Here is a 19,952-nt window from a genome sequence, read left to right as displayed (position 1 = left end):
ATACTTAAATTGGAGCAGTATTTTGAACATCCATTCCAATTGTCTAATCAATAATCTATATTCAAAAGTTTGTATACAATGTTACAACAACATAATGTCATAAATTAGTGTATCTAAATTTAAATGTGATATATGTTATATAATCAACGTATTAGTGTATGAAATTTTGAAATAGTGTTTTACAGTAGCTTAAATTGACATACTAAAATAAACCATACACATCGTTCACAACAGTTCTCTTTCTTGACTATGAAATCGCTCTCTTGTGTGATATCGCCACGACATCGGCCCACTTTTGGATATATATAATTCATAGTACTAACAACGTTTTGTTTACATGCTTTTCAAGATATGTAATAACATATAGTTGAATTCCCTTTGCTAAATGTTAAAAACAATGGAAACTGCCATATTTAAATACCATATTATTTTTATTTACTCCATAATATCAGCTCAACATCGGTACTACATCGCAGAGTGAAAAGATATGCCGAATTTCAGCCTGCATCGCCCGGATGTATGTGTGTGTGTGTGCGTGTGCGTGTGCGTGTGTGTGTGATAGCTGGGACAGCCTTTATGCACTCGTTTGTCCGTAAGGTTATTTTGATGCATGAATAGTCTTTTCTGTTTGATGTTTTTGTATTTGTGTTCTCATTTGTGTTTTGTCTTGAATAATTGACTACTGGGCTTGTCCCTGTAGTTTTCAATGTATTACGTTAGCTAAATTCTCATTAATACACCTGATGTAGAATTCAGTACCGCATGTTTTATACAGAGAGCATTAAATTGAAACAAATACAATCGTTAATTACGTATTTCTTTTTCAGCACTTTTTTCTAAATTGAAACAATTACGTGTTTTTAGATTAATAAGAGCAATATTTTGACTACCTATTATTAGCCTGATTTTTCATCGAAAAATTACGGGTTGTAGAATGGCGAAAACCTCGTTAACAATTCAGCGTTAGACTTTTTATTTTAAGTAATAAAATCATGATTTTCCACCTAATGGTTATCAAACTTTGTCAGACTATTTGTCGGCATGTTGCCTTGAATATATTTGAATATGGGTCATCTCTGGTCAAAATCTAGGTCAACTTTTTAGGAGAAATATATCACGAAAATAAATTCAACAATATTTATCCAATCTTGATGATACATGGTCAGAATGCATGTTTTAAATATGGGTCAACCCGGTTTAAAATCTAGGTCACTAGGTCAAATCATAGGAAAAATATTTCCACGTCATAAATTCTGCATTTTTGTCATATCTTTATGAAACATGGTCAGAATATTTGTCTGCATAATATTTTGCTTACTTTTTATATCAGTCATCCCGGGTCAAATTCTAAGTCACAAGGTCAAATCTTAGAAAAATTCTTTCCTCGTAATAGATTCAACAATTTTTGTCAGATCTTGATGAAACTTGGTCAGAATATTTGTCTGCATTATATCTTGGAATTTATCTAATATGGGTCATCCCCGGTCAAAATCTAGGTGACAAGATCAAATCTAAGGAGAAAGAATTCCACGGTCATAAAAAATATTAATTTTTGTCAAATCTTTATGAAACTTGATCAGAATATTTGTCTTCATGTTGTCTTGAATATTTTTGAATATGGGTCACCTCAGATCAAAAACTAGGTCACTAGGTCAAATCTTTGGATATATGTTCCCGATGTCATAAAAAATCTCAAATTTTCATGATTTTATTCATGATCAATTTTTTTTAACATTTTTTTTCTCTAGGATGTCTTAGTCACATTAAAGTTTAATATAATATTAGCAAAAATTACATTTTCCTGCAGGATATTAATTTATTATTTTTTCCAATTCTGATGACATTTGGTTACTTTACATACATACACACACATACACAGACACTCGCACACATGGTTTCCCACTAGCACACACACCATTGACCTGTCAGCACCACAGTCAATGATTTATTTTCAGGATTTTAATATTTTGCTTCTTTTGTGCCTAAATAGACACGCCCTTATGTGACTTGAACTGTGCTTTAGGATACATACAGTGTTTGTGCCAGAAATTTCAGACTTATCACACTCAACTCTTGTGTAAATGGATGGTGAAGATGATGTATTTAGAGAATGACAGGTGAGAATTTGAATGTGAAATATTATTCCTGTAGTGGTGGTGGTGTGCTTGTGAAAATTCTTGTGTGTCAGGGTTCTCACTATGTTTTAGAAGGTTGGGACTCTGTTGATCAGGTTATTTGTATGAACGATATCTCCGATAAGTACAAATATGGGTCTTTTTGGTTAAAAATACTAGTTCACTAGCTCAAATCCTAAGTTTGCAAAATTGCATCGTCCAATAAAAACTCCGGCTTTAACGCGGCGTTGCCGCATTTGGGTCATGTCTGTAATTGTTGGGATTTATTATTTATGCAGCAAATGTTTTGTACTGCAGAAGTTAAAACTATCCTTGATGTATGCCATTAACTTTCAATATTTGGGCATTTGTTATCTGTTATTCATGTGCGGCAATGAGCGATGTAGCAAGGTGCAGTTAAATTAAGAAAGACAACTCCGGTTTGAAACGTCAGTAAGTTTATCATGTTAAACCACCCTATGGTGATAACAGTTATACATGAATGTGTTTGCATGAATAACTCATGTAATAATCGGCTTCGTTGTATGCACAATTTAACCTGTTAGCTCCAGTTTTTACTTTTTATTTCTATAAATTACACCTAGGTTGGTAAAATATATCGAACACCGACACTCGCTATCAGAGAACGTATTATGATAAGAGTGCTAGATTCTTTAAATCAAATTCTTCAACCTTATGTAAACGTTGGTTGTTCTGAAAGAATGTTTGAATTGTTGACAGGGGATATTAATGTCTTATTTAGAAAAACAACCGCTGATCAACTCGCTTTGTCATTCTCAATTCTACTTTATTAACTCATTTAAAGCATACATGGCTAAATAAGGTGGACTTTCAATAAAATATTAAATGGTTGGCTGATCAGACAGAGTCGTTAGTTATCTAGATAAACAAATCTTATATTTTGCAAGAAAATAAACATATTTTGTTCATTAGAAATAAGAAATCCGAAGAAAACGAAAAATTAAAAGTTGAACAGGATCTTTGCAAAACAATGCACCAGCAGAACGATTTGACCAACAAGCTTAAACACGACTGATCAGCAATATAAATGGAACACATAGATACTGATCTGTTTTTAGTATTTTCTGAAAACATGACTAAGTAAGGCTGTTATCTCAAAGACCAATAGAAACTGTTCTTTTTTGAGTGTTTTGTGAAAACAAGTATTAAGTAAACGCGCTATGACATATTACAATCGCAGTTTTGTAACAAAATACTTCAATTTCTAAAGTGTATTTGTATTATTTCGGATTACACAAACATGGACAAAGGTAAGTTATATTTTAAAATAATAGATGTGCGTATTATATATTGTTCACTGGTATGTATGTAAGACCTTGATTGATTTAATTATATGAAAGGAATCAAAAGTAAGTTTATTGTCTGTTTCACCGACCGTTCCGTATCGGTAACCGCACAAGTTCAGTTACAAATAAGCGGGTGCAATGCGCGGGTTTTCTGTGTTTGTGTACGTCTTGTGTATCTCGTTTACTGACTGTTTGGCTTTGACCTTATGTCGTTCACCTATGTATATCTGTCAATTGACGTACTTTAGACATTTCTTTAACCAAACTACTTCTGAACCTGAAATTAATAAAATAAAAGTATAATGATCTATTCAATATATTCAAACACTTTCATTTGGTATGAAGCCTAAGCTAAATTTTACTTCGAGTATTGAATGGTATCTGTCGTTAGGCAAGGGTTTAATGATGTTAACCTAATGAATATTTAGGAAAGTAGCACTGATATACAATTCTTTGATTTTTCATGTGACTTTATATCAATAATAGAAAATTATTCGTACCAATTTCTACAAAACAAATCATTGTTTTACAATTCGACACAAATTGCATTTTTTTTACATAGATTGACAGCTTTTGGCAAATATGTGCATCTATATAGGCATGTTTGTTAAACTGAAATCACGTCTTTAATAAGTAAGTTGAAATTAAAGAAACATCAAAATGCATAATATTAATATAAAACAGTTTTACATCATAATCAAATGTCCTCTTCTTACCTTATCTATGGCCAGTCTATTGTTTTGGGGATTAGCAATTAAAGCACTACTATGGCAAATGATTTATACGCTATGTAATGCGTTGTGTGCTACTATTAAAATTAATGTTCCATCCATTCACTCATTTTGGTTTAGCAAATTTGCTCAGCGGGACGACATTGTCTTAAGGACGATATTTGAATTTAACCATATATCATTGTATGTGTTTTATGTGTATATTCATTATAGAATAAATGTATGCGTAAGGGCATGTACAAAAGGGAATTGTGACCTGATTAACTGTTTAGTTTTATAATTGAAGGGTGGCCTGAGTGATATGCTCAAACAACATCAGTAGGGCCCTTTATTGGTCTCCTATTATGACGCCCCCTTAGTTTGTTTAGGATGTGTTGCTCTTAATTCATAAGCACTGTCGTAATTGTTTACATGCGTTTCTAGTGCGATTTCATGATATCTGAAATAATTCCGATTATTTAACCATTTAAATTTAAACGATTCAGTATGATAACGTTTGATTAATGACATTGCAACTCGATCGGCAGTCTCTCAAGGGCCTTTTCGAATTGAAAATAAATAAAATATCATCGGGCATGCAATATAAAATTGATAAGATGTCAATGATCTTTAATTTGCTGTGAGGAAATCTCCGGGTATGAAACAAACATGACCTGTATAGCTTCATTGTGCATTCGTATCGTCGTTTAATTGTGTTTAAACCTCTTCATTCAGGGATAATTTAATCGAAGCCGTTCGCTCCTCAATCAATCGTTATCATAAATTTTGTAGGACGATATGCAATCACGACGTTAGAATAAAAAACATTTTAATTTTCCAAACAAAACATAAGGTTCAATTGCGTCGTAGCCTGTTCTCTTTAATACTGAGCAACAATGAAAATGACTCACAAAATGTCCTCGTTTAAGAAGTCATCTTCATCATCTGAATAAGTCTGCTTAAGCCGCTATTATACATAAGAGAAATACAACTTTCGATCATCTATTAAAATATTTACAACATGTATGAACAGATATTTAGTTTCGTATCAGTTTACGGAAAGTGTAAAATGTACATGCACATTGGGTTCCTCCGTATTGATTTTCATTGGTTGTTTGATGTGGAAACATGTACGATATTCTAACCGTCCTACATGCGCCTTATACAAAAAACTAATCTTTCTCTTCATTTTAGGGCTATTTTACCGACACAGACAGGAATTAGTTTGTTATATACACGAACCGTTGTCTGTTCGTACTGTCGCTTTCGGTAGACAGTGTATATCCGCATCTACTCGTATAATAGAGCAAAACATTTTAAGTACGGCAAACGGTTTAAGTGATGTTATGAATGCGAAACTAACTTGGTAAGTACAGTGAAACTGCGTTCCCTCAAACAAGCGGTCGTTCGAGAACCGGCGTTCCCTCGAGGTCGGAGCTTGGTCCCGAACTTTTTTCCTTCTATTTTTATATAAAATATAACCACGCTGCATCGAAACCTAATTATATCGAGCAGTCGAGCAATATCCTCGGTCCCAAGTACACAAATCGTGCACAAAACCTAATGGCTCCCTCGAGGACATAATTTCAAACTTTTTCCCGAACGCGTGTTCCAAAATAAACAAACAATTGATAGGTGTTCAAATTTTCGATAGTTGTAAAAACTGCGATGATAGTTGAAAAGCAATTTGATAAGTTGTGAAAACCGTTTTTCACTGTTAACGCATGACTGATATTAGCTGATATTGGCATTTGAGATGATAATTATGAGGAGTTAATTGTGATAAATTTAAATGAGTTATAAAAATATGAATAAAACACTACCATATCGATCCAACATCGGAATCTCCGAAAATAATTGATTTTGCGAAACTTAAATCTGACTAATACCACGATATTTACTGTCATTCAAATGTTGTTTGTTACGAAAATGTTTTTTGTTTAAATAAACATTTCTATTTATTCATTTATTGTTTTCTCTTTTGCGTTTTACATTTAGTTTACGACAACCTTTAAACATATTAGCACATAATCGGTGTCTTAGTAAACAGTCTGTTTGACGACTTCAAACTTAAAATACACTGAAAGATATTTCATATCAAACTGGAAAATTGAAAATCGGGTCGTTCGAAACATCGGTTCCCTCGAGGATTTGGCTCGGTCCCTGGTGACCTCGAGCGATCGCAGTTTTACTGTATATTGATTATCGAATCTACGTTATAAGAAATCATGTGTACGTAAACAACAATATTTCGAACGTGCAATATGTATCTCATAGTGTTATTCAACCAGCGTTACATTCGTGATATTTAAATAAATCACGTTCTTGCTGAATATATCAAATACCATGAGATAACATTAGATACCAGATTCGGGATACCTTGAATATCATAAGACCATTATGTTCTATGACAGAACGAAATCTATTTAAATATAAAGTAAAATCGACGAACAAGTGAAAAGATGTTGTTTGGAATTAAAATATGAATGTCGGTATGTGTTGTGACATCCATTGAACGGTTTGCCACCGCGGTTCATTACAAACATGACGAGGACATTGTTTCAGTTAGAATATATGAGGTTAACTGTACCGATAAAGAGAGGCTGAGTGCGCGATCCAAGCGAGCTATATTTGATCATTAAGATATTAGTTTAGGTGTGTTCTGTAATTATAACGGGCTTGCGTCTAATGGAAACCATACTATGGTGTAATATCTGAAATATAGTTTAATCACTGCAATATAATCATGTATATCTAAAAAAAACAAGTAAACGCCTTACATCTTAAGAAGTTTTAATACTTTCTGACACGTAACTGTCGCTGCAAATAAACTGCGTCGGACAATTGTTTGGACATGCTTGATTCAACGTTTTTACATGCCTTTCGCAGTGTGAACATTTTACTCAGAGTATAAAGGGTACCTTTAATTATTTAAATACACCATATCTGTAATCAAGAATCCTTTGTTACAAATATTTATAAAAATGTCATTTTTTACGCAATACTTCTAACATAACAGTTTCTGAATACCGCGTAATGCAATTGTGAAAGTTCAGAATCCCCTATTAGATAATTGTGTATCAAACAGGGGATCGAGGTTCAACAAATTATAGTTTCGGAAAAGCATTTTCTTCATTGAACTAATTGTAAAAAAATGTTTTTAATGTTTGCGCGGCAAGGACCGAGACCTTGGAATGTTCGGAGAAACTTCAGGTTTGGCAGACGTTAATCTATTAGTTGAGGAGGAACCAATTCCTGTCATTAAAGCTGTCCTCAGCATTGCTTCTCCTGTCTTCAATGCGATGTTCAAAGATGATTTCAAAGAGAAGGACCAAGTTGGGATACCACTTCCTGGAAAGGAACTTGATGATGTTTTGATACTACTGAAGTGCATATATCCTAATAGTGCACATACTTTATCAGCTACTATTACAACACATCTTAAGCGCATGCAAAAATGAGATTACTCGAAAGACTAACATTTACGTGTTACATTTAGGAATTTTCTGCTGTACATTGTTCTACTTTTTTATGTTAATATCTTATAATTGAGTTAACAAGGATATGAGGATAAGAACAGAAGAACAGAAATCGTAGTGTTTTTACTTTTTCAGGTTTTACACCCTTTACGCCACTGTCTTAACTTACAGTTTTTGAGTAAGATACATGTAGTATATATTTTAATAAATGATTTTGGATAGTGTAATGCTGTTTGCAGATGGTGAAGCATTCGCAGTCCTTCCTCTCGCACATGAATATCAAATAACTTCATTAGTTTCTACTTGCGAAAGCATACTACTGGAGATGCTACAACAGAAGTTCGAAATGTTCTATCAAAAAGACTGTAATTTTATTTACAAGTTTCTTTCTGCCTCGGTTACATATAGCTTGCGTAATCTGAATCGCTACAGCGTTTTTCTGGCAGCTGATTTTAAACAAGAGGAACGTGAAGCAGCCATGAGAATTTACAATGGTCCGATACAGACAGCACGAGAGGTCGATAAGATAGCTTTAGCTCGTCACGAGATTTACAGAAGAGATGTAGAACAAAGTATTCGACGTATTGAAGGAGGGACATTGTTCGAAAGTATTGAAGGTTTTTGCAATAAGACACCTCGAGCTGAGGGAAAGTATCACTTCACAAAGAAAGCGAACAGCGCCGACCAGATTAAAGAGGAAAATATGGAGGTTATCCGACTACACATGCGAGGATTGCGACTTGCCTATGCATTTGCTTCTCATAATTATGGCATTATGAGAAAGGCAGTTATTGCGGTCAGAACTGACAAAATGAGCTCGTACTGGTGTTGTAACGCCGAATTTAATTTGTTGCCAGAGAATATCAAGCGAGATATTAATAGTGTTATGGTTCCTAAGTTTTAAATACGCCTTTAAACATATGTTTCCATATTGAGATTCAGATTGTCCGTGATTAACAGGTTTTACAGTCCTTGTAAAAAAATACAAATAAACTCAAACGGAATCATTGTCAATACAACTCCAATGTGAACAAAACCAGAGGCTATTATTATTTTTAACGTTTACGCAATGTGTGAGATAGTTTAATATGTCATGTACCATATTGTTACTACAATTTATAATGCGGAAAGTTCTGTTAAACTATGCGTTCTCATTAAAAGTGTTCTTAAATCGGGCATAATTTATCACTTCACACTGTCGCCGAGCTTTCCAAAGTCCCCTTAGCAGTGTGACAAAAACTAACCAATAGGGTCGCAAGCAGACGTTTTTGTCTTAGAAACGGCTTTGCTGGTGCTCACATCTTATTTTCAAATCATAATGAAAACATAGGGGATATTATGATAGAACACTTTTCTGGTCAACCGGAATTCAGTGTGCGAACAAGTATCCATATTGCTACTTATGTGCATATATCCAGACCATTCCCTAAACCTTTAAACGTGTTTTATAAAATGTAATATGTTAATCTGTCATAAGTTAAATAGCTATGTTTTGCTGCAAGCTAAAGTGTGTACCGAAAAAGAACACAATGTGTAATTTATGCATTTTGTACGGCTTTTCGAAGTGTAAAGCATGCGCCATATTAGACGGACGTTTGCAGGTAAAAATAAAAAGCTAACTATTTGATGTTCTCCATTAACCTCGATCATGTTGAATCTTCATGTCCATTGACTAGTTGGACAATGGTCGTATAAGAATCTTGATGACCATTGAACAGTTGGACAATGGTCATATAAGAATATTGATGCACGTTAGCCAGTTGGACAATGATCGTATAAATATATTGATGCCCATTGACCAGTTGGACAATGGTCGTATAATAATATTGATGAACATTGACCAGTTTAAAAATGGTCTTATAAGAATATTGATGCCCATAGGTCAGTTGGACAATGGTCGTATAAGAATGTTGATGCCCATTGACCAGTTGGACAATGGCCCTTTAAAAATATTAATGCCCATTGACCAGTTGGATAATGGTTGTATAATTTAAAACCGTATCGGAGGTGGAAATTTGTGATCTTAAATGGAAATAAAGATTTGCTTTTGTACAGATTTTGTCTGAAAACTACACATAAGACCCTTTCAGATGATACTTAAGGGTGTTACCGAGTTTCAAACGTACACATATTAAGTGTTCAGTAACAACTTGTGAAAAATATATATCTAAATTTTCGTTTTCTTGATTAGTATACTGTTTCTTATACATGCCCTTCTATGTTAATATTGAGTCGAAAAGGTGTGTATGCAAAAGATCTGAACTATAAATATATTTTCGTTGGACCTGTGTAACACAAGACAGGATAATCTTAGTGGTAGCGCGTTGGCTTTGGATACTGATAATCCCGTGTTCAATCCCAACCGAACGATATAGTTCCTGTAATGCAATGAAAAACGACACCCATTTCAGTTTTTTTAAACTGTATCAGATGTACGATAACAGGCATGCTGACAAGAATGTTGACTCAACAAGGCGATGGATTGATTATGAAGGCGGGAATTTGGTTATCTCTGTACTATGAGCACATTGATAGCTATGTATTAAAAGGAGTTTCAGTTTTAAGCATGAAACGGCATGATATAGATTTGCTGTATCATGTTTTGTTAGGGAGTCAATAGAGTTTCAAGCAATAAAATTCGAAATTGGGTAATTTTATCACATGATTTTAAATGCGTCAAACAGGAATATCATTGTACGACCATGGTTCACTTGGTTCGGACAGCTCTGCCATGTCTTCGCACAATAAAATATGACCAAACCTTTTGATATTAAATTTCCCATATATGATAATTGAACACTGGCACAAGTGCACTAAATTCATTCTAAATTCATTCAAATGTTTGCAACCCTGTTTACTCAGTCAATAATGTATGTACAGATAAATATCAATACTGAAATGTGCAGAACTTCAATGGTATTATAAAATCCTTTCATTCTCCACATCGCAAGTGTCCTTTTGATTTTATGTGCAGAATGTCATTGGTTTTTAATTCTATCAGGCTTATCAATACCTTATTGTTGTCTTATTAGTTTTAAAAACGCGGCGCTTTACGTTTCCTTTATTTCCAATATCTATACAAAGACATTTAGAAATAATTTTATATTGTTTACTTTGTTTTAACTAGTTGTTTATGTGTGTATAGAAAAACAAATTAAACTTGTTTGTTCATTACAAATATAATCAATTGCGTATCGAAATTGCAATATTATTCTTATATGGTATATGGAAAACGTCGACAAATAAAATTCACGCTAATTAAATATATTTTCGTCACTGTATGATTTAAGATGTACAATATATTTGTTATTTGTAGGTGCCATTAGCGATATTTTTAACATCTGACCCCTGTTGATCCCATATTGTGTAAATCGTTTGAACGAGTGTTGCTTGCTGATAACTTATATGTCAAATAAATGACTTAAGTATATTATACAGCTATTGTCGAGGTTTTTCCGTTTTGGTTTTCTTTTAACTGAAATACGCCGTGAATCTCTTAGTATGTTTTATTTCCTTGCTCAACAACATTGGTTGTAATTTCTATTCAGAACTGAATACAATGCTATTTTACTCTTTCGAACAAATTAAAAGGTTGACGGATAAAACCTCCCGATATCTTAGTGGTATAGCTTCTACTTTTGGGCGGATTGTCGCAGGCCGTGCAATAAAAAAATGAGAATAGCACCAGTGGCTCCTTCGCATTGCTTTAGGCTTTGATGGAAGTTCATCGAAATTTAAATGCTCCGTATTATATGTGCCAAAGCAGTTGTCGCTGAAGCATTTGACGCGTTAAATAACCCTTTGATATATTCAAACTAGCGGATATCTGAATGGTCATACATACATAACACATTCACACATACGTTGTTGACGTTAAAGAATTGGTAGAATGAAACGTTTTATATGTCGTATTAGATTATTTTGATTTATAATATATTACTTCAATTTATATCTACTTTAAGGATGAAAGAAAAATATTTCAATGATCAAAAGTGCATGCTTTCATGCGTCTAGTAAAACAATGTGTGTGTTATTCTAAGTTAATTATTAATGCAGCCAATACAATTGAAACCGGACCTCACTTCAACGTTCAATATGTTATGTTAAGGCATCCCTTTAGATGTTCTTGTTTTATGAGCACCCTGTCATTTAAATAATCATAAATACATTTTGGTGGCTACTGTTCCATTTTTCTTGTTTGTGATTTTTTTGTGTTATATGTCTTTCGTGTTTTCCCTATGTCATGAAAAGGGGTTTGTGTTTAAAACTTTGGCTACTGAGCTTGTTTATGTATATTTTTCATATAAGTATTGGTATATCGTCTAACAGTGGTAAAAGTACTTTCTGAGTAGGTATATCAAAGTAGTTCAGAAAGTTAACTACGTTGCATGTGTATACTACAACATTTAAAGTAAACAGTTACATTAACGAGGGATTCGCTGAAATATACCCTAATAAGCAATCACAAACGATAATGAAAATGCTTGAAACGTAGAATACTTTTATCCAAACTTACTGGTACATTTAAGATCATATATGTGATTGAAAAATAAATTAAATCTTTTCAAAAGGACAAATGGCCTCTTGATGGTTTCGACATCATTGATTGTTAAGATTTTCATATGATATATCCATTCCATAATATTGAATAATGCTCTTAAAGACAAATAAAAGAAGGTACACTTTTAATTATTTTTCAAACATTATAAAATCAATATTAAAACACTTATTGTTCCATTCCTTATCTTGAAAACGCTTGAAATGAAAAAAATGGATCCTTTAAACGAAAAGGTTTTGTTTATTGAAGAATTACTTACTTTTGTGAAGATGCATATGCTTAGATATAAATGAGGTAAAGTTTCAATTGTGAAAAGGCAAAAGAAATACCAATCCCAGCGTCTTTACATTATTTTGCATGAAACAAAGAACAGCATCCGGTATAAGTTTGCGAATCCGGTTTACTTGCAAACTTAGTTTTTTTATTATCTTAGATATCAACTTCAAAAGCGACACATAGAAAGTTTGTCCATTAAATTAGAAATATTTTAAGTAAAATTAAAAAAAAAGTTTTAAGAAATATGAAAATTTTAATTCCAAAATTGATTTCTCCCGTTGGCCACCAATTGGATTTTAGGTCCCCCGCGGGGTTTTGGCAAACTCCAATTGGAGAATTTCCCATACGAGCCGAAACGGGGGAAAAAAAACAGCAATTTGAAAAAAATCAAATATTACAATTTGGAACAGAAAATTACATTTCTATTTATGTTTTGAGTACTAGAGTTATTAACTTTATTAAAATCTAAAAAAAAAATCAAAAATTATGATTTTGTAAAAACGGTTCTCCAATTGGAGAAATTTCCAATTGGAGAATTCCACAGTCAATTTCTATTGATAAAATTCACCAATTGGAGAATACAGAAGTTGGAGAACACAGAAGTTGGAGAAATCACCAGTTGGAGATTTCCACAGTATTACAGCTGCTGGGTTAAAAAAAAGTTGGGATATATACATGTCATCATATAATTGCTAATTAATTTAATATTGATAGAATATTCAAGAAAATAACAAATGCAAGATGTTAGTTGTTACCTGATTTCGCGTATACCATCGGCATTTTCAACTTGTGTGTAATCTAAAGCAGTTTTATTATATACAACTGCGTCAGATGTGTAGTTTTATTATTCCTTTTCAGAAAACTGTTTTATCAAAATGCATATTTCACTAATAAATCTAAAAAATCAAACTGTTTGCTTAATTTTGCATTTTCCAAAGATTCTTCCTGGTGGTACTTGGTTATAATATTGAAATTTTAATCGACTTTAAGGTTAGAGAACACTGAATGTATTCCTTAAGACCACTCGGTCAAGGATTACCCGTGAAAGCGCAAGCACTTGCTTCAAACAGGGTCCTTTAATTATTTTTCAAAGCACCGATGAAGGGGTACAACTTTCATTGGTTAAATCTAACTAAAATAAACAAGCTCGATTTTGCTAAAGGTGATTAGCTGATAAAATCACTCTCTAGTCCGTTTCCTGGCTAGAAACTGTTACTGTGTCATTTTTGAGAGGCCATCCATGAGATAGTAGCCCTGGTAGGGATCGAACCCACATAGTCATGGGTAAGAAGCAGAAGAATATTAAGATAAAAATGCCCTATTTCGGACTGTAAATTAGAGGAGTACACCTACCCCGGCCCAACATCTTAAGCCATTCAATTCCTGTTCTGAAGGAGGGGCGGATGTGGAAAGATTGAGCCAATGAGTTTCTGTAATCAGAATTGTTGTTTCATAATGTTATAGTTCCTTTAAACAGTTTAAACGTTTTAGGTCATCGAAATAAACAGACGCATGTTCAGTTTAAACATACTCTGTATACAACGTTCTCGTACTCCAGTGCGATGATGCTATGCATTATATTTATCATCCGACCTCTGATGAACAGGAATGACGACGTTTAAAAGCTATTATTTATACAATTATGATCATCTGACTGACTATCTGCCAAAACTTTTCTGTTTAAAGAGACTCTCTCATGTTTTAACAACAGACATATTTTTTTCTCGTAATGCATCTGAACACTTATATTTATTTTACTCCTTGGTACTGAATTTGCAGAAATAATAGTAACAGGTTGATTTTCTTTTATACTTCAATTGCATTTTTAAAAAAAGATGGGAGCAAGCCCATGCCGGTGCAGATAACACATACTCGAAGATTATGTCAATCAATTGATTGTGCAACAGCCTTTTGTTGAATCGTGTTTGTAACGCATTTCAAAATTTTGGACTTCAAAGACTATATATTTTAGCACATATCAACATTTAGGGTTCCAGCCATCAATAGCTTAGCTTTAACACTTAGTTTGATTCACAATACTTTATTTCGTAATAACAAGCTATAAAATCCAAGTAAAAGATGCATTTTCAAAACCCTGTACGCTTCACTTAAATTCACTCAAATACTCAAGTGAGAAAGATTTAAAAAAGTATGTCATAAACATATCCCTTTAGCGGCTGAGGAAGCCGGTCCAAACCATTCACATACTAAAAAACTGAGTTTCTTAATATATAAATCTCTAATAAATTTGCCAAATAAAATTCAACATGGGTGAACAATTATAAAAAAAATAACGTATTTTATGTATTGCAACATATTTATAAAAAGATAAAGTCAATTGAATCAAATGAATATTTTCAATGTACTTTCTTTCCCGCGGTAAGTGGACTTTTCATCTTACTCCAACAAGTGAGGAGTATGGTTGATTCTCTTCGTGACTAAAATCAACATTTTTAAACACTTGGTGTATTTCAAATCTAGTCCATATAAACATCCCCTTTAGATTCTTTGACGATTGCATTTTCCATGGGAGATCACTGCGTAGGATAATCATACAAGTGTTGTTTAGCCACACTGTGGTTTCAATAATGTTAGGGGCGTAGCTACCCCTCTATTCATGTGGATTCATAAATGTGCTGGGGGTTCGGGGGCATGCCCCCCTCAGAAAATTTTGAAAACCACGGTGCAATCTAGTGCATTCTGGAAAATAACCAGTTTTTGGATCATGTAGTCAAGTTCAGTGTTGTTTTTTTTCAGAACCATGTTTTTTTCAGCCGCGTATTCACGTATAGGTGGCTACACGCCTGTATGTTGTGCATATGAATGTATAATTTGGTTTATATGATGCATCCTTAATGTAACACCTCCTTGCTGCTACATCAATAGAAACTTCATTGAATATTAGCAGTAAAAGAACTAGCACTGACGTTCCCAATTTTCGTCTGGGTCATTTAAATAATAGAAAACAAATTACAAGATAAACACATTTGTTTTGACTTCTTTAATGAATTATATAAACACATTGTACAAACATATCATGACACTTTTAAACAAAAAGTATGTCTGTCAATTAAACAGTATGCTAGCTTTAAAGATTGAGGCAAACCATTGGAATTTTACAGCGGACTTAAAAAGGTGTATTTAAAGCTGCAATCTCACTAATTGATCGTTTTGACTACCGGCACTCTTTTATTGTTGGTCTATAAATAGACCATTTTTTGCATAGACCCAATTTTAAGTGATATACGACTTCTGAAATAAGATCAGATTGCATTTTGTCATATTTATGGCTAAAATGATGTTTTATGGGTATAGTAGCATTACGAACAATTTAATGTAAATGAACTTTTCGGCAGTCTTACCAAACATTTTTGATTGGTTCTATTGTGAATTATCTAATATGACTGAATTAAAGGAATGATAACCAAATCAGCTTTTGAGACAAAAATTTTAAAGTGTCTAAAATGACAATCTGTGAAAGTGCAGCTTTAAGTTTTGATCATTTACACATTGTTAAATTATAAATAACTGTTTAAAAGGTCTCATGTACAAAATAAGATAATTATTTTCATACAAATATCTAAAATTTATTAAAATAATAAAGTACCATTAACATATTTCTTAATAGTGCTGTTTCTCAACTGACAAAACCATTCAAAGCCATCATTTCAACTATGAAGTTATTTTTAACTTTCAACTTTTTTATAGCATATATGCAACAAAATATACCAAAAATACAAGCCATGAACAATATGATTGTTCAACTTGCATTGTCCTTGACCTTTTAAAATGACCATTTTCCTGTTCTGTCTATTTGTAAGTTGTGCCCTGGGGAATAAAGTATGACTGTATAAATCACAAAAAGCAATAAAAACACTAACAAAAATCCCCCATTACCCCTGTAATTTCTAATACAGCAGTAAAATCAAGCAATGTTCAAGATTGATTGTGCTGCCAAATCAAAAACATGTTTGCCAAAATATTTAGAGCTGCATTCTCACAGATATACCGTTTTAACAACTTTTGTTTTGTCTTGGAATGAGCAAATTTTTGCGTAAATATCAGCAAACCAATGGTAAAAGATTGCTGACAAAACATCAAATCCCAGATTTCATATTTCCTTCGAAGATTAATGTTACTAACGGTTTAAGAAAAGTGCATAAAACATCAATGTTTTAACTTAAATAAAAAAGTCTGCAATTGAATTTTTTGTCAGTAGTCTTATATTACTGGTTTCCATGCATTTTTCGCAAAGACTGGATGGTACCAATCCAAAACAAACAAGAGGCCCAAAAGGGCCTATGCTCTACTGGCTGGGTTTGTGTGGTCAACATCACTGTTTTCGAAAAGAACCAACCCCTTATGGGTATCTGAATACTCAAAACTGAAGACTGTATCATATTCGCAAGCATTTATTACAAAATAGCATTTTTTATACTATCAAGGCCCATCATCTAATAATTTCAAGGCCAATAATCCAGGAAACATGGGCAGATCAGGTTTTTGAAAGGAACTGAGCTCTAATGGATATACTGGACAAGTTTCATCAAGATACAATCAAAACTGAAGACTGTATCGTGTTACCGAGCAATTGTTTACTGACACACTATTTTTTTTATTATCAAGGCCCATAATCTTGGCATGCATGGGCGGATCTGGCTGGTTTTCGAAAGGAACCGAGCTCATATGGATATGTAGATACTGTACAAGTTTCATTGAGATACAATCAAAAAGGCTGTATCATGTTAACGAGCAATTGCCTACTGACACACTGATTTTTGTATACTATCAAGGCCCATAAACTAGGCATACATGGGCGGATCTGGCTGGTTTTCGAAAGGAACTGTAGGCTGTATCATGTAAACGAGGATTGTTTACAGACGCACATAGACATTGGCCAGAAGAGCTAAAAATGAAAACAGTTGTCAAAACATCCAAAGTGTGAGAGTGCATCTTTAACATTTGAAAGTAACTCTGTTTGCCTCATGCCCCTAAACAAGGTTTAATCATATTATATGAGCAGTGGGCTTGTCCCTGTATTTTTTATTGCATGATTGCAGTAATGGATACTGGTCTCATTACCTTCTGAAAATTTTTCATCAATTTTAAGGAAACAGAAAACACATATTAAGCTCATATAACGCTGTACAAATTTAATCTATTTCATTACGTTGAGAAATAGTCCCTAAAAATATTAATTGTGGAAACATATCTTATCTAAATACATACAGGAAATGGTGACATCATTTACCAATTTAGTATGAAAAATGCAGTTTCCTGATATTTGAATAGTGGTTCTTTATTTAAGCATCTCAATTCATTCAACATACACATAGTATGTATCAAGTTTCAAAGGAAACCAAATCATTGTAACAATTGTTTTCAAAGCAAATATTCACACTCTTGACAAACTTCTCTTCCTAGTTTCAACCTTGAGACTTTTTGATGAGTCTGCACCTTCCCTCCTCTTATACAGTGGCTTCAAGCAATAAAGCTAAAAGCTCAAGTTGAGCAGCTGGTGAACAAGACTGCTGTGTTGATAGTTAGTTGACAAACTGCACACTTGATGCCATAAATCATGTCCATCAACCTCTAGAATAAAGAAATGACGCAGCACAGAATTGATTTCAATTGGACCTCTCTGTACTTTCATCCCCTAAGGCCTTGTTGTAGTCAAAGACTATGTCTTAGTGTGCAGTGCGTGATCTTGAGAAGCCTAAATCAGCTCGTCTGAGGAAGTAAGTCTGGCAGAGTGTGAAACTCCTGTCTACTCATATGCTATACGCCTGTGATCTAAGTCTTCTTGTTTGTGCCCAACCATCACCTGAAGAAAATTTAGAGGAAGTTAGTGCTTGATTACAAGTTAATGTGACAAAACAAGGTCTTTTATTTATGCCACCAAGATCTAGTATTCCAAGTGTCATATCTTGTATGTTAACTCAAAGCAATTGAGCATAAACTGTTTGGTAATTTATTTTAAGTCACTGCTTCCACTTGTACTATCAGTAATATTGAACATGAACCGACTGACCCAAATATTATTCTAAATATTTTTATGTGCAGAAACCATAATCCTATTAACCCAAAAGTAATCCAATTGTATGTCTTCACAAAACATTTTACAACAATATTTGTCAATTTAACTCAAATATTGATTATTGTTTTTTTGTCAGACAAACACAGAGATGGCCCTATATATATTGCTCACCTGATTTGAGAAAGGATTCTAAATTAGTTATTGTTTGAACACTTACTGGACACTTTCGGTCTGACTTTATAATGCAGCTGGTGAAAATATTAAATGTCCCTTTATAATGGGCTTACAAAAACATAAAAAAAATGTATTTGTTTAAAAATTACAAAGGGCCATAATTCTTGCAAAATAAGTTTGTATTGAGCAGAATAAAAAGGCTTTGCCTAAAATACAACCTCAGAACTATATTTACAAGTAAAACAAAAAAATCTACAACTTGAAATATGTTTGCTATATCTGGTTTTGAGAGAGAATGATTAGAAGAAAACATCACACATTCACAATCATATTAAAAAATAATTTAGTTTTTTTTTTTTAATAAATTTTATTTCAAAAACACTGCAAAAGACAAGACACTTACATTCAATTTCTTGATTTAATACAATGATGATTATCAATTCTCATGAAGCGAGATGGGTCTTACACTCTAACCAGTGCAACTTGCATGTTCTTAGTTGCTCAGTTATTACCTTTTTTAAATTTCTCCTCTTGATCTGAGCCACGCCAAAATGATGGGAGATGATTTGTTGTCTTTTCCATCAGAAAGTATAGCACCTCTGTGTTTCTGTTTATCTCCTGAAACAGTAATAGTTTATTAATAATAATAACAATAATAATAATAATTAGTGACTTTTATTGGAATTATTTTCACCGCTTGTGCCTTGCACATTGGGGAACAAAATTGACTCTCGGAAAAATACAAATTGGACAGGCCAACATCGATAATATATTGGTATTTAAAATATATTTTATTTATAACAGTATGCAGTTGTTGTTTTTTCAAATCCTACATAATTATATTATCAATGATATTTCATAATACAATATAATTTATATAAAAATTGAAATAACACGGCATAGTTGTTGACAGAACATGAACAAATAAATGTGTAAGACTACTACTTTATGGGGTGTAAATAACTCAGGGCTATATTTCACTTTAGGGACATTTGAACACTTTTGGTGAAGATCCACTACCACACCCACTAATCCCCCCCCTTCTGAAACCATATTTTTTATGGATCAACATATGGTAAAGGAATTTGACAGATGGTAACCTTAGGAACATTTCTGTGACATTATTTTGAAAACAGGTCAGCAGGATCTGAGGAGAAGATTTTTCCATTTAGACATATAGCGAAAAGTAGCTCCGCACCCTACAGCAAGTTTTTTTTATGAATCAATATCCGGTGAAGAAAATTCATACAGGGTATTGAAACATTTTTTTTGCTTC

At 33.2% G+C, this 19,952-nt stretch overlaps 1 protein-coding gene across 2 annotated transcripts in view; it reads left to right on the top strand.

The window, feature by feature from the left end:
* The first annotated feature begins 3,253 nt into the window (after nucleotides 1–3,253).
* The window catches only part of LOC128202666 (uncharacterized), a 35,962-nt gene continuing 19,263 nt past the window's right edge, over nucleotides 3,254–19,952 (top strand). The window contains exon 1 of one of the 2 annotated variants that reach the window (XM_052903702.1): nucleotides 3,254–3,406. In XM_052903702.1, the coding sequence (XP_052759662.1) occupies nucleotides 3,397–3,406 (10 nt within the window). In that variant the 5' untranslated portion in view covers nucleotides 3,254–3,396. The remainder of the gene's footprint in view (nucleotides 3,407–19,952) is intronic. The other variant, XM_052903704.1, reaches the window with a different exon arrangement.

This window comes from Mya arenaria, chromosome 9, assembly GCF_026914265.1.
Source record: "Mya arenaria isolate MELC-2E11 chromosome 9, ASM2691426v1".
NCBI classification, from domain to species: domain Eukaryota; kingdom Metazoa; phylum Mollusca; class Bivalvia; order Myida; family Myidae; genus Mya; species Mya arenaria.
Note: the sequence above shows the minus strand (reverse complement) of the source record. Positions and strands in the feature narration are given on the sequence as shown.